At 35.6% G+C, this 15611-nt stretch overlaps 1 protein-coding gene across 12 annotated transcripts in view; it reads right to left on the minus strand.

Annotated features, from left to right (window-relative positions):
• Positions 1-15611, minus strand: part of KLHL13 (kelch like family member 13) — a 156645-nt gene that overhangs the window by 52356 nt on the left and 88678 nt on the right. For 4 of the 12 annotated variants that reach the window (XM_032475582.1, XM_032475580.1, XM_032475581.1 and 1 more), the window contains one exon: positions 14352-14417. The exons of 5 other annotated variants lie outside the window; for them this stretch is intronic. In XM_032475582.1, the coding sequence (XP_032331473.1) occupies positions 14352-14417 (66 nt within the window). Of the gene's footprint in view, positions 1-4015; positions 4329-4610; positions 4706-14351; positions 14418-15611 lie in introns of those variants that run through there. 3 more of the 12 variants (XM_032475584.1, XM_032475587.1, XM_032475583.1) reach the window with 3 other exon arrangements.

Below are 15611 nucleotides of genomic sequence, written 5' to 3' on the forward strand. Positions count from 1 at the left end.
TCAATTTGAGAAGTATTTTGCTAGATGCAAAGGATTTCTAACGTGTTATTTTATTTTCAAGATTCTATTTTATTCACTAAGTTAGAAAAAAAGACAATATCTTAGGGGACAGAAAGCATGTCTAATTATGTTTATCCTTTGAATCACCCACAAACTAGGAACACTTACATAGTATGAATGACTCTAGATAAATTATTGACAAATAAATAAAGGAAAGCACCATCTTTTCTCGGGAAAACTAGATACTGAATTTTAACGATGAAATGATAGAAAATAATTGCTATAGAAGTCTGTGTTATTGGTATTTACTCTAAAATATATTTTACATGTTAAACAAAATAATTTTAAACAGGATGCTAACTGAATATAAGTGCACTGGGTAAGAGAGGACGGGTCTAATTCACTATCGTTCATTTCTGCATGCATTGTCTGTCCTGCTAGAATTCACTGCTACTTTGTGCTGGCTAATTATTACCCATTGTCTTCCTCTTTATTGCCACACCATTATTATCAAAACTTACTGCTTGTGAAGAAAAGATAAAAAGACGGCTAATGCTAATCCTGTTCTATTGCAGCGTGTCCTTGGAATCTAACAATACATTAACCCTATAACATTAGCCTGAAGGAACCATTTGCTGCTTGAAAACAATGAATACCAAAACACCAGAAAGCCACTTAGACGTGACCGCCCTTTCAGATTTATTAATTTGGGCAAAATGACAGGTTAATGTATATGGTTCACACCTGTCAGGAGCAGAGTCTTTCCTAATTCAGTTTACACTGACCAAGACATCCTCCCTCCGGCTAAGGTTGAACTTCAACCTACTGCTGAACAGAGTGTAACACAAAGACACCACTCCGATTTCTATCAAGACAGTCCTTTCAGAATTCCACCTGCAGGGCATACCACTCTTGCAAGTGTTCAAAACTGAAGCTGAACAAAGACCCAATAAAGACTAACTTACATTTGGTAATCAAGTTATCTAGAGGCCCAAGGATTATTTTCCTGAATATTTTCCCAAATCTTTTGTCTTTAAGATACTCCAGTCCTCATGATTCATAACACAATTTGAACGGCACTTTATGCTATATGAGAAACTATTTTCCTTGATATTATCATAAACATTGTCTTTTATCATCAGCAAGTCTTGAAAATATGAAAAGGTTTCAACTCTCATTCAGGTTCTAAACAAGCAGAAAGAAAGCCAACTTGGACTTTAAATCCGCAAGGGAAAAATAGAGCCTTCTGCTCAATGTTTGCAGTGAGTAAAACATCCTCTATTGTGGCTTTCAGAGCAGCACGGCCCTATCTAGAGCTAATGGAAGAGTTCTAGCTAACAGCACCTACACTGAGTTTAGAAAGAGACCAAAAGGAGCCTCTATATTTTTTCCCTATTCACTCCATCGCTACAACCCACTTTTACTACGAGCAAAAAAATATTTTACATTGATATTTCAGTCTTTGAAAAAGCACCCAAGTCTTTAATGAAAATCACGTAATGTATATTTGACAAATCACAGTAAACAATGATAAAACAGTACAGACCAATACTGATGCTCCACAAGCAAACATACAAAAAGATGCTTATATCAACTTACATTAATAAGAGTTCCATATTCAAGACAGTATTTTCAATGCTTATGCATAATTTTACAGGTAAATTCTAAAATGTCACAATCTATCAAAGAAAGAGTCCGAATTTAACTATTCCATTTCAATGCAAAGAATCCAGACCCAAAAGACACAAATAACCATTTAATCTATGTTTGCCAGCCCAACAATTTTGAGAGCAAACATAATGTCATTTGCCCCCGTATTCTAACTTAGTCTTTACAATTTCTGAGTGAAAACTATGCTAAACTTAAATATCATCTATGTGTAGAAGTGTTACGGAATCTAAAGAATCACTGAAGAGAACATGTTAAACATGACAATATTTTTATTTCTGGCCAAGCAAGGCAATGAACTTTAAAATAGTCAAAAATGAAACAATTTATTTAAAACCTGATTTAAACTCCCCAAGCTAGTCTTCTTTTCTTATGTTTAATATAGTTTTTGTGTATATTTACATAATATTTTAAACCTCATATTAATTTATTTATAAAGAAAAATAAGTTAAGACCAATTTAAAAATACAGAGCATCACAATGTCAAAATAGGCCAGACTAAGACTAGCTCTTCAAATACAGTTTTCCATTCTACATATGTGTACTCCCAGCAATCAGCACCAATGTGAAGATCTGATATTTTCTGGCTTCTCTCATTTAAATCAGTTCACTCATATCATCGGGTCAAAGAGTTGAGGACTTAAAAAGGAAGAAAGTGATTCATTTAAGATGTTGTATTAAGGGGTACCTGAGCTTGTGGCTAGTGTGAATAAAATATAAGTATTTTTTTAACCATCTCTAAAATTTGGCATTTCAGCTGCATGTTGGATCTTTTGAACTGTAAAATGCAGGAGGAACACCAGAATTATTAGTAACCATGATTAATTGTCACCTACCAATTTTAGTTTGGGGTGTATATGTTTTGTTTTGTCTTGCTGATAAAGTTGCTTTTGGTATATCCTTGGTCATTTCTCACCAGCTAAGATATATAAAGTCAACAGGCACATCTCACTTTCTCAAATTATTTGAGGGAGCTCTGTTAACTTGTCACCTCCATTAATTTGTGTTTTTGACAAAGACAGCTTTTCAGACACAAACATAGCTGATTTTTTTTCTTTTTTCTTTTACAAATATAACTTCATTTTTAAATCTATAGGAAAAAGAGTTTAACACCCAGATAAAATAAGCTGAAGCATCTCTAAGAAGGAATATAAAAAATAATCTGAAAATGAAATGACAGGATTTAACTCTGAAATGTCCTCATTTTTCCACGCTTTCCAGGGAATTGCTTCTTTTGGACTGAGCACAAGCACACTTCCTCAGCAGCTGAAAGCCTTTCAAAGAACCAGATTGATACCACTGTGCATCTGAACCACATATAAAAACCAAAACTAAGTAATAAAATGGCAACTCACCAGATTTCTAAACACACAATGAACCTAAAGCAGGAAGATTCTTCCACATCTGTCCTACTGAAAAAATATTTTAAAGGGATCACTTACAGTTAAAACAGATTTTTACTCAAAAGCTTTTCTCATACAATTATTAAATAAAAAGGAAAAAAGGTCCAGCTTTCCCTCACTCCATCCTCCACTAAAAAAAGATCAGAGACAGTATTTTAAAAGAATATTTTATTATATCTCCTGGATGTTGTTTTTAAAGCAACACTTTGCAAATTTAAAAAATAAGATTTTCAAAAATTCTAGAAAGACTTCCCAATATATTTCAGTATATATTTACTTAAAACAAATTTCTAGAACAGACATTTGTATAATAGACTTTTCAACATCATGTATATAAATAACTATTTATAGAAACTGTAATTTGCACAAATTTGAATTTACACTTCAGAACTTGAATTATAAAACTGGGAAAGATATAATATCAAAGTTATTAATAATCATACACAACTCAAGTATAAAAGACTTGATTAAAAGACTCATGTTCTGATCAATGTGTTAACTCTGAATGTTTCAAATTCATCAAAAAAAAAAACCCAAAAAACCAGACAGCATTTCCATATTTAACACAACATCAACATCAATCATCAGCAGGTTTTTGTCATTACACAAAAGAAGTCATCTTAAGTATTTCAGATATACACAATTCAACAAATCCAACCAATGTAAAAGTTTATCCTCATACAGCTCCTTAGACATACCCTTAGACTTTCACATTAGTAAGGAGATTACCATCAAGCACTGTAAATGAAAATAAACATAAACTCCTAGAAAAACAAAACCATGGTAAAATGTGGGCATGCCAATATATTTAAATATAAGCAAGCTTGAGGCTTTAAATCTTGTGGGTTTTTGGATGGTGCTGTTTGGGATTTTTTACCCCCTTTTGCCACCAGGTTGATTCATGAATGAAATCCCCCTTTAATATCCTGTTTTCTCTCACTTACATGTATGCTGGAGAAAGTGGAGTTGACCTGGATGTTTTAAGCACAGGAACTGGGAATTTCCAGATAGCAGGAGAGCTCGTTTTCCATTTCAATGGCATGTTGTCACCACGGTACTACAATAACAGTAAACAGCGTTTCCATAACAGACTACCAACTAGGACTTCCATTCCACACTGTACTGACACAGCAGTGGCTGCCTCGGAGAACAAGCAAACGATTCTGCCAGTGCCCTTAAACCGATGCTTCCAATCTGTAAAATAGGGCTGCAAGGTACCTCCTTTAAATCCTCCTGTCCCCTAAAGCAATATGATGGTTCTCTCGTTCTAACTCAACAATAGTGCCACCTCGTTAGGAAAGCGTTGACTGCAGTATATTTTTTTTTAAAGGCTGCACGGTGCATACCACACAATGCAGCTTTATTTAATAAAAGCGGCTAGGGTTTGGGGTTATTATTTTAAGCTTGCATTACCATTGTTCTACCTTAACAGGGATACTGCAGCACTGTACTATATTCTGCACCTATTAACCTGATTTCTGACCAATAGTAGCAGGAAAAAAAAATAGATGGGTTTCATATGAAAATGAAACAACATACCTACTCAGAATACACTTGTCATCCTCTGAACATTCTTCTTTAGAGCTGCAACAATACAAATGGGATATAAACCTCAGCATAGCCTTAGGCCACCGCTAATAGAGATCAGTGACTAAATTCGGCAGCCTGCTTTCCTCCCGTGCGAGCTCTGGCCACACAATACAAGAATGCCATTATGGGAAAAGCCCGTTTAAAAAATGCCAGTCTCTGTTTTCCAGTTAGAAGAAGGCAAAATGTAAGAACAAATATAAACTGCTGCAGAACTCTGCACGCTCTTCTAGTAGCTTCTGATTCAAGTTGCTTTCCTTTCCCTATTTTGATTTCCAAGCCGGGACGAGCAAAATCTCATACATTTACAACATGCTGTGTGGTAACACGCATATCACCCTGTCTTCTGCAGCAGAGAAGTACAGAATAGCGTGCTCTTAATAGCAGTCCTCGGAGGGACGCTATCAACAATCTAATTCAGCACTGCCCTCCCCTTCTCCTCTCCCCACTTCCCCTCCCGTTCACCACCCCCCTCCACGCCTCCCCCGCCCCCAAACAGCTCACAAATTGCCTAGAGGAGAGACCAATGCTGCTGGCCAAGCAGGTGTCCAGCAGGGACCATTCCAAAGCTCAGCGGCGGGTCCGGTAACCTCTAGGGGTTAGTGGCTGACAAGGAGGTTTAGAAATTAAAGCGGCTGTCAAAGGCAGCTTGACGTTTTTCAGGAAAGCAATGGCAAATATAGGCTTCATTTATACTGTCTTAAAATACTGCCAGAAAATAGCGTCATTAATGCCCAGAAAGTGACTGGCTGTTTGAAGTTTCTGTTTAAAGCACCAAACTCCAAATTTCGTACACAATTTGAAGCAGTGAAAATAGGATAAACTGGTATTATGCTGAATTCTTAATTTTCAGGCTGAATAATTCTACTTCTGATGTAGGCAAGTCACCATCACTAAATATCTACCTTCAACTTCTGCCTAAAACCTGAATTATCCGTCTTCATCAGTGCAAGCTTAGTAAAGGCAGACTGCCATTGACACAAAAGCCACTATCTTTAAAAAACTCAATGCAGTGACATAGCGCTCATATTTACTTTCAAGTTTATATTCAAACAATACACTTGTGCTTCCAACTTAAGAAGTTGGCTTTCATATACTCTTTCTAAATTATTCCTAGTTTTTTAAAGATTGAGATTTGGTCCCTTAAGAGTTTTTCTCATTTGTATTCAAAAAGCACAGATAAATGTTTCCATAAGAAAGAAATTACTTTCAAAAGTTCCCAAATATATAATTTAATATACCACAAATGCAGTGTGAAATCACTTAAGGTAAAAATCACAAGTACCTTGCTTTAAGATACACATTAATATTCAAATATGTATTTTCCTATGAAACCCAAACATATGTGTATGCAGTATATAAATACACATATACATACATATGGAGAGAAGGCTTCTTTTGAAACATTGACCAATAATGCATAAACTTTATTAAATATTAAACAGATCTCAGTCATCACCACCTCACAAATAATTTTTATTCAATCCATCAGACACAAACAGCATAAAAACTCGGTCAAGCAACTTAAAGGGTTAAATGATACTTCCAAATCTTTTTAGTTCCCACACACAAAACTGTCTCATAGAAATCTTCAAAGGAATCAGAGAAAGGAGTATTTATCAATACCTTAGCGGCCAAATATATATTTTAAAAGTTAAAAAAAAAGAAGTGCCACTAATACAAAGAAACTATAGTCAATATTTGACATAGAAAGATTTGTGTAATAATTCTTAACACTTAAGGAGCAAGAAGGTCCCAGGTATAATTGGTAGCAGCAACTTGTTGGAAACCCCAAGAAGGAAAACACACACACGTACACACACACACTCTCACACGTACTCATCAAGCAGGTTTGGAATGTCTCATTTCAAAAACCTGAAGCATTCTCAAACATTGAAAAATATAAAACAGCTACAAACTAGCTGTATGTAGCAATGAAGCAATTTTAGATTTTAGAAAGGAAATTCAATCACTTTCCAACTTATAAAAATATTACAAAGTGGTAATAATTGCAAATGTAACTTCTCCTTCTGAGAACAAAGACTCCCAAACCTAGGTAAAATCAAGGTAGTTAAGTGTTTTGAGTCTTTTTTTTTTAATATGTCAATGATCTCTTATTTCTACTCAGTATATATGAGGGGGAAATAGGGTGAATGCAGAAATTTCCAAATTTCTAAGAGGGTAGCTGCCCAAAACAGGTGAAGATCATTTTATTCAAAGGTTCTCAAGTAATTATTCTACTATGAACAATCAACTGATTTAAAAAACCAACATATTCTTTGTCTAATCTCATGAGGCTCCAAAGAAATCAATCAATACCACCAAATCAGCCATTTCAATTTCAGTCTAGAGTTCTCTTAGACTCAATGTTTAGAATCTGTTTTTGTAGCACTTCAACAGTTGTGATGTTTGTTCAAAGAGAAGAGAAAGACTGCTTTCCTCTACCTCACCCTCAGCACCCTTAAAGACCTCAAAACCCTAAGAGCATTATATCTGATGATGAGCATTTACTTATATTCAGTTCCTTTGATTTAATAAATTGCTAGATGTCATTTGTAATTATCTCTCAGGAGCCAACTAATATGCCAAAGGCTTTAAAAATAGTTCCTTTAACTAGAAATATAGTCCATGAAACATATTTTATATTATTGAATTGCTTAACAACACCATTCCTCATGTTGGTTAGAAATAAACTTCAGCCAGGTAAAATCACCCCAACGACAAATTAGCAGAGTCCAAATTAATCAGATTTTACTACCCCGACAGTGACTCCAGTAGCAACTATGGAGTGTAATTGCCATTACATTCCGGAATGAAAATGTTTTCACCTACAGAGTGAAAGGAAGAAAATGATTAAACATGTATTTTAAAAATAACTTTATGCAAGGCTCAGTGGTCCCACTACTTTAATATTTAGACTGGGAAATGTCAAAAGCCCTTGTTCACATCATAGGAAATACTGATTTCATTTACAGAACACTTGGTTTCTACTATGGACAATGGCACGAAACAGGATAGAAGAAAGACAACATGCACAAAAGCTCTTTAAAGTATTGTATGAACATTAATCACTTTAAAATACCTGTGAAATGTGTATTTCAGAGATGTAATAAACAAAGGACAATGCTGGGACTTGGTCAAGGCCACAAAAAGAGTCATTCTTGGCCAAACCTGACAACACAGAATTCCCTAGTTCCCAATGTAGAAAGAGAAGATTTTTGTAATTTTTAGAACTCTTACAAATCATCTTGCTCAATACACTTATTGTAGAGATGAAAAAACTGAAGCCCGGAGAAGTGAACTTGCTGATGTCACACTACTAGCTAGTAGCAGAACTGGAACTAGAAACCAAATTCTGTCCCCTCATCTAGGACTCCCGCTGCGAATCCCTCCTTTCCCTCCTCGACGAGACCATTCCATAAGATGTTTGTTCCCACATGAAGTGAACCACGTTCTATAAATGTCTCAATGTATTCAAAAGTAACAAGAACTACAAAGAGCTATTTATTCCTCCAATTATATGTACTCAAAGACAGAAATGGGAAAGAAACACCAAAACTACAAAAATGTGCAGAAAGACCATTTCCAAAGTCTTAATTCCAGAAGGTGTTTAAGAAAAATCTGGGCGAAAAAGGTAAGCAAAAATTAAGCCAGTCACGGGATGAGGGAAAAGTGAAATATATGGCCAAGAGTCTAATTTTTTCTCAAGATAGATGTTCCTTTCTGAATAACTCTATACAAAAATGTAATTTGCTTACTGACTGCCACAGTTTGTCTCTAGTATCACCACCTCGTGAAAGGAACTGACTAACATGTCACACATCCTAACCTCTTTCTCCATATTTTCCCAATATTCCCTAAGAATTAGCTTACCTTTTTCTTGCAAGTTGTGGTTAATCCTGTTGTAGGCACAACTAAATGATAGCATTAACCACAGTTTGTGTGAGCGGGCACTGTGTAATCTTCTGCTCAGTCCTGACACTGTCTCTTCAGACGCATCTCGGCTATCCATGTCATTCCTGTTGCTCAGACAAGACTGTAGATCACGCCAAATTGTGTGCTCTGTTTATGTTCTACCAATCAGTAAAAGCACTTGGATGGCAACCAAGTAGGACTGTTAAACCCTTTAAAGCACACCAAAAAATGAACTTCTGGACAGCAGAGCAAAATTCTTCATACATTCAGGGCTCCTTATTACAGGAAATAGAAGTGTTCACATGAATGGTTATATATACTTGTGTATGTGTGTCTCCTCTTGGTTTCAGGAAACTGAATATCAGATGCATTAAACATTTCTTACTAGATACTCAGGTATGTCCCCTTGCTAAGATCAAAATGGAAAATCCCAGACGTTTCTCAAAGACAGCTACTTTGGTAAGTCATTATCCCATCTTTTATAAGCGCCTTCACTCAAGTCAATTTCCTTAACAGAACTATGTGGATCCATATAGTCTCACAAAGAATTTACATAGATTATTGTCACCATGACCATGCCTTGGATTAATAAAGTACCTATCTCCTTCACAATGCAAACAAGTAGAAAAACACAGTTGTTGTGCAGGCACATACTCACACACAAGTGTGTGTACATGCACAGAAAATTCCTCAGGCTGTGATGGCACAAGTCATGTGAAGGGAAGTACTCTTTCCATCTTTGACATTTCCAAAGGAAAATCAGGGTACTAAAGGTTTGTTTGTTGCGGGGAGGTCAGGTACAGAACAGCAATAAGAGGACTTGGTGAGTTGATAAGACAGGAAACAATAGGTAAGGGGAACAAAGAAGAAAAAGGTATGGTAAGGTAATGACTGGCTGGAGGGAGAATGCAAAGTCAGAATGAGAGTGGCTCCTGATGCTTATGTAGCACCTGTTATAACTGGGGGCCAGGTGACTAGGTCATGGGGCTAGAACAGGAGTTGGGGTAGGAGGGACTGAGCAGACAACAAGAAAAATCCAGTTGTTGGAGACCCAATGACCCACAGATTCTAACTACTCAATCTCACTACAGCTGAAAAAAGGATCTGCACTGAATGAGAAATTCAGGTGCTCTTGCCCTTTCTTCTTCCTTCTGTTAATCTGTGCTGAGTTGGGTCTTTTTTGGGGGAAGGGGGGTGCTACCCTTGAGTTCTTCATTCATATGATTCCCAAGTCCATATGTCCCAGTAAGTCTTTATACATCTTCGACATGCATCAACTAAATTAATTGTTAAGTATTCCTATCTATTAAAAAAAATGCCTTAAACCCCAAATCAAAGTGTTCCAAGATACTGGGAGGGGTAGTGGTGGAAAGCAATGATTTTTACATATATACTATTCAGATGCCTGAGTTTGCACTACCACTTTTAAATTGTTTGAAAAAAGCCATTTAGACAGTTTATGATCATCAAATAGGGATAACGTATCCAGTGCTCCACACCCTGTGCTCCAGCCTTGCTTTTTTGTCTGCCTAAGATGCCCTCCCCAAATTCCTGCTCCTCCTTCAAGAAGGAATCCCTGAATCCTTGTATCTTCCTAATTAATCACTATTCCTGGCACATGGGAAAGCACTCAGTAAGTATGTGTTGATTATACTGAAAGAGAAGTTTTTATAAGCGGAGGAGTAATTAAATAAGAATTGTGTATTGAAGCCAGGATATATCCTGAAAGATTTTTTAAATGTTGTTATTGATTCCACTATCACTAAAAGCAGAGTTCAGGTAAAAGGAATAGTCATCTGTTAACATAATGGTTTTAGGCTATAGAGTCCTTAAAAGAAAAAAATTAAATATACACATTAACTTGTTAAAAATAAATATATGTTGAAGAAACTCACCCAGGATACATGCTTTCTTAAATAAAATAAAGGCATCACTTATAGTGATAATGGTTTGCTGTACTGAAAAATCTCTGCTCTCACCTCAAATAATAATAATTTATGTTTAGTCTTCTCTGAACAACTTCTTAAGTATCTCTTTGTATTACATTTGGTAAGTAAATAGCCAGACTATTGTCAGAGTTTTTGATGTATTTGTATATTAAACCCACAAATTTATCAAAGTAAAAGGCCATTTAAAATGTACAGTGTTACTAAAAGAAAACGTAAGAATATGGCTCTACTGACTAAAAATATATGCATATAAAGCTTTTCAAATAGTTTTGTTACTTTGTTTTATTTTGGTGATATCAAATATAGAAGCAAAACTACAAAATTTGCAATGATGACAATGTAATAAGAAATATTACAATCTTAATTTTTATAAATCCTGAACTATGTTCACAAGAGTAAACAATTTCTAATAATGTTTATCTATAATGGCTGAAAAACTTTTAAAATAATAAGCACATCATATATCCAATTTCAAAAGGCATGCCAATTAAAGAAAGTCAACATTTGCTATATTATACATTCTTCCAGAAATACTTACATTTTTACAAAAATTTGAGTTACTGAAAGACCTTTAGAAAAATACATTAAGATGTTTTCCTCAATATCCCAATTAAAATTAATGAAATAATACTACTACCTTAAAAAATCATATTTATATCCTTTTATCCAGAGTTATTATAAGATTCCCATGTGCCCCATAAATGTTATAGCCAAAAGTGGGATTTAGACAATTACCTAGATGTTCCATCTCTTCTTCTTGAGTATTTGTAAATCTTGGTTACAAATTCCTAGAGTAATCACAATAGTATTTTGCTAACTAGAAGCAAACACTTTCGTGAAAAGCTAATCCTAATGATTCATTAAGATTATACACCATCACTTAAATTTTCCATGAAAAAGCGCCTGTTAAATTCAATTGCTTTAATTTTACTTTTACCATTTCCCAGGCTTAACCATTAAAATTTAAATTTCCTATACAAATATCCATATAAACTATTATTGTCTAAAAATAAAAGGTTTTAGCTATATAATGAATGAACTTCAATCCTGAACCTTGTGATCCACTGCCATGACAGTGGGTCCAATAGTTTTCTTAAAGGTATAATTTAGAGTTATAGAATCCGCCTACTATGGTGGTCTTAAAAGAGACTTAGCAACCAGTTCAATACCTGTATTTTCATGACTATTCTGAGATCCTTCTCATTTTCCAATTCAGAATTCTTCTCTTGGGTGACTTTAAGTTCTAAAGATTTTTTTCTTAAAAAAAAAGGAGGGGAGGAGGTATAGAAACATTTATAATGAGAGATGCCAGATATATGGTAGTAAGTCTAAATTACAGAAACCAGTGTGCAATTTAAAATTGCTATGCCTGAAAAACATATTTAGCAATTCGATGAAAATCCTATGATGTAAGACATCATTAACTCATGTTATATAAAGTGTTCATGTGTTACGAACTAACGACACATTATTTTAGAATTATGTCTAGCTTCATTACTTGGATGTAACGGGTGTCCAATCGGGCAAAATTCTTTCTTTTCCTTTCTCTCGTTAGTTAGCTCTATTACTAACTAACGTTAATACGATTCTGATTCGAGGGAATGAAAAACAGAATTCCTCCTCTAGGTTGACCCTAGGTTTTAGCTAGATGCAATTTAAATTTGGGTTTCCTGACTGCTTTCTCAGTCTGTCTACTTCAGCTAGTACTTCAGAACCACTTCATGTCTTCAAAATCAAATATATGTTTTAAATAATCAGTTATTTTGCATGGAATTCTGAAGCTACATGACACTTGAGTAAAATACATCTTCCCTTTAGCTAGCATATATTTATTCATTCATTCCTTACTCAGCCTGATCTAAGTCAGAGACACTGTTGAGCATTTTTATGAGTCTTCCACTACAGGGTCTGGCCATTTGGTTTAAATTTGTATGATACTGCTCAATCAGTAAACAAAAATATTTATGTTTAGAGATTTCCAGAATCACCCGTTTTTGAGATTCAGATTTGTAAAGCACAGAACAGCATAACTTGTACTCCACAGAGGGTTGAAGCGGCAGCAAGATTGAGCTTAAACTGATACTCTAAACAGGAAACAGGCATTAGCAAATTGATTAATTGGGACCATATTTTCACATTTGTCAATTAAAATGCATTTGTTGGAGGTGGGGGGGTCTAGCTCAGTAGTAGAGTGTGTGCTTGGTGTGGACGAGGTCCTGGGTTCAATTCCCAGTGCCTCCATTAAGGGGAAAAAAATACATTTGTTTATACTGAGGCCTCTTTAGTATATTAGCCATTACTGACAGGGTAAGATAGACTCCTTGAACGTCACAAACACCAAAATCGATCAACTCACTATGCCAAGCCCAAAACCTGAAGAGAAGAGGTGCTTGCTGAATTAGCTCAACCGTCAATTAGCAATGAGGAGTTATGACTTTGCTGGTTGTTACAAGTATATTAAAGAACACAGTTCCTGGGCCACAAATCCCTTAAAATCTAATCAGGCAGACTGCATGTTCATATATGCAACATGAGTTAGGAGAAATACATGGCTACCGGAAAGCCTTCACTATCCAGAATCCTACACAGCCTAGCGTTGTAGCCAGTTTTTAAAAATTAAATTTAAATTTGAAACAACTGGGATAGGTTAACTCTTAAAAATACCAAAACTCACATGTTTTCCACCGGGTACTTGCAGTCTTTCTGCCCTTTACCTTCTTCGAGTCTAAAAAGACACAAGCCTATTTCAAATGCCTCACAGTCCCCATAACGCACAACAGCTCTTGTGATACGCCTCCAATGTAGACATGGCAATGGGTGAAGCCAGAGCTGTCACTCCTCACCCCTGCACGACTCCTGTCCCCACATGTGCTGACATGGAACTTGGATGCTATACAGAGAAAAGGGGCTCTTTTCTTTACCTTCCGATACATATACCAAAGCAAAGTCCTATACCTTGATGGCAGATGCTCTCAAACTTTAGTATGCATAAGCATCAATGAGGCTGAATACTGAAAATGTACAAATCTGGAAGTGAGAACCAGTACTCTGCATTTTAAACAAGCACTCCAGCTGATTTTCAGGCTTAGTCTACTACACTTGGAGGAACCCTGCGTTAAAGTCGAGGTCGCTCACCCCCACTCAAGATGACCCTCGCCAGAGTGAGACTGTTTTCTCTCAGCACATCAGCTTTGGCTGCTCACCACTAGTTGTCAATCCGCACTGTCCAGAGCCATTATCTTGCCCTCCCACACTCCAGATCCTTCCAGGTCTGGGAGAATCTGAAAGCAAGTCTCCAGCTGGCTGACAGATACAGAGGCAGACAAACCGACACATGTAACATGGGAAACTGTGAAGGACAGCAATTGGAAAGCAAAGGTAGCATAAATTAGACTGACTGTGCAACCCAGAGTAGAAGTTCAAAACTTGTTTCAAACTTTTCGATGAGGAAGGATGTAGAAGAGGACAGAGCTGGGCACCTGTAGTCTGGTTGTAGCTCTGCCACCAACCAGCTTCGCAACCTCCGGTGTCATCTTCCTCGTCCGGAAAATAGGGAAGATGCCACTTTCCTTGCCAGACTCCCAAAAATGTTATGAAAACCAACTGAATTTGTGTTTGTGAACACACATCAAGAACTATCAAGCACAATACCATGACACGTGGTGTTTTTTTAAATGAAATTTTTTTGTTCTTAATAAACACTGTACCCTAAAGGTTATTGAAAGTTTCCTTGATGACTGAATGTCTTCTAGTACCTCAGGGTCTTTTTTTATGAAAATAAATTCTCATTGACAAAAAGGTAGAGGAAAATGCAGACCCTTGGACATACCCTGAAGTTGATTTTTTGAATATATCCTTGAAATCGGCTTGTTTTAAAGATAATTGCCTCCGTCTCCTGAAAGTGGAGTGCAAAAAAAAAAAAAAAAATCTGGTTAATTGTGCTTTTATTGTATTTAGGTTCAAATTTTTCAAAGCATACTGTGCAACTATTTTATCTGTAAATTAATAAACCATATTTATAAATCCTGAACAGTTAAGACCATACAGAACAATTTTAAAATACGTAAATTAACTTAAAAAAAAAAAACCCTTAACTAGCAAGCCATAAGATTCTATTTGTTTTTAGAAGCTCTCTTACTGTTTCAGAAAGTCTGGAATAAAGATTGACATTAAATACAACATTTATTGGCAGCTGATCTAAAAGACTAAACTAGGCAAATTTGGACACAAGGAAACACTTTTCCAGTAAATATATACTCAGCCTTGGAATGCCTTGTCATTTTCTGGCTTTTTAAGCCTGAAGTTCCATTCTTTGCTGATATACTGTTTTGCCATAAAAACCCGAAAGCAAATGACACACATTACAGGCTTTCAGAGAACAGATGGCTAATGTTCTTCTAGGTTCATTTACGACAAATTTTCTTATTTTCTTATTTCTTATTTTCTATAATACTGCTTGTAATTAATAAAAACATATAAATAGATGTGTTGTCTCCTAACCAGAAGATTTTGTTTTTGTGAAGTTCTGTCAATATAGCTAACTCCTTTGGGCTAATACAAAAGGCAACGCTGAACAGACATACTTCTGGTACTGTCTCAGGAATGCAGTTTTAAAAATAGGGACTACTACAGAAGCACTGCAGTAGATGCTGGCAACAGTCAACTCTCTTAAAAAATTAAAGTATGTTGGCAGCTGTTTGAGGAACTCTACCACAAAATTCAATTTATTTACATGTATTTCATTTATGTTGTTACTAGCTTATAGAAAGTGAATTTTACTAACCATTACCCTTATCTAACTTCTTCTTCAAAATAACACTTTTGGTATTTTTCTGGGTCATCTCACAAGCACTATTGCATTATTAAAGTCACAACTAAATCTAAGTCATAGTCTAACAGTATCTTTAAAAAGAGCTTGGCAGAAACCTTACCCAGAATGTTATCCAACATCTAATGACTTCTTTCTTATGCAAAAGGTAGGTAGCAAGTATTTTATTTCTTTTTTAGAATGATAAATTCAAAACAGCATCTCCTTAATGGCAATACTATTTCAAAGTCTACTTTTACTATACACGTACATTATTTTTGA

Source organism: Camelus ferus, chromosome X (genome assembly GCF_009834535.1).
Source record: "Camelus ferus isolate YT-003-E chromosome X, BCGSAC_Cfer_1.0, whole genome shotgun sequence".
Lineage (NCBI taxonomy): Eukaryota > Metazoa > Chordata > Mammalia > Artiodactyla > Camelidae > Camelus > Camelus ferus.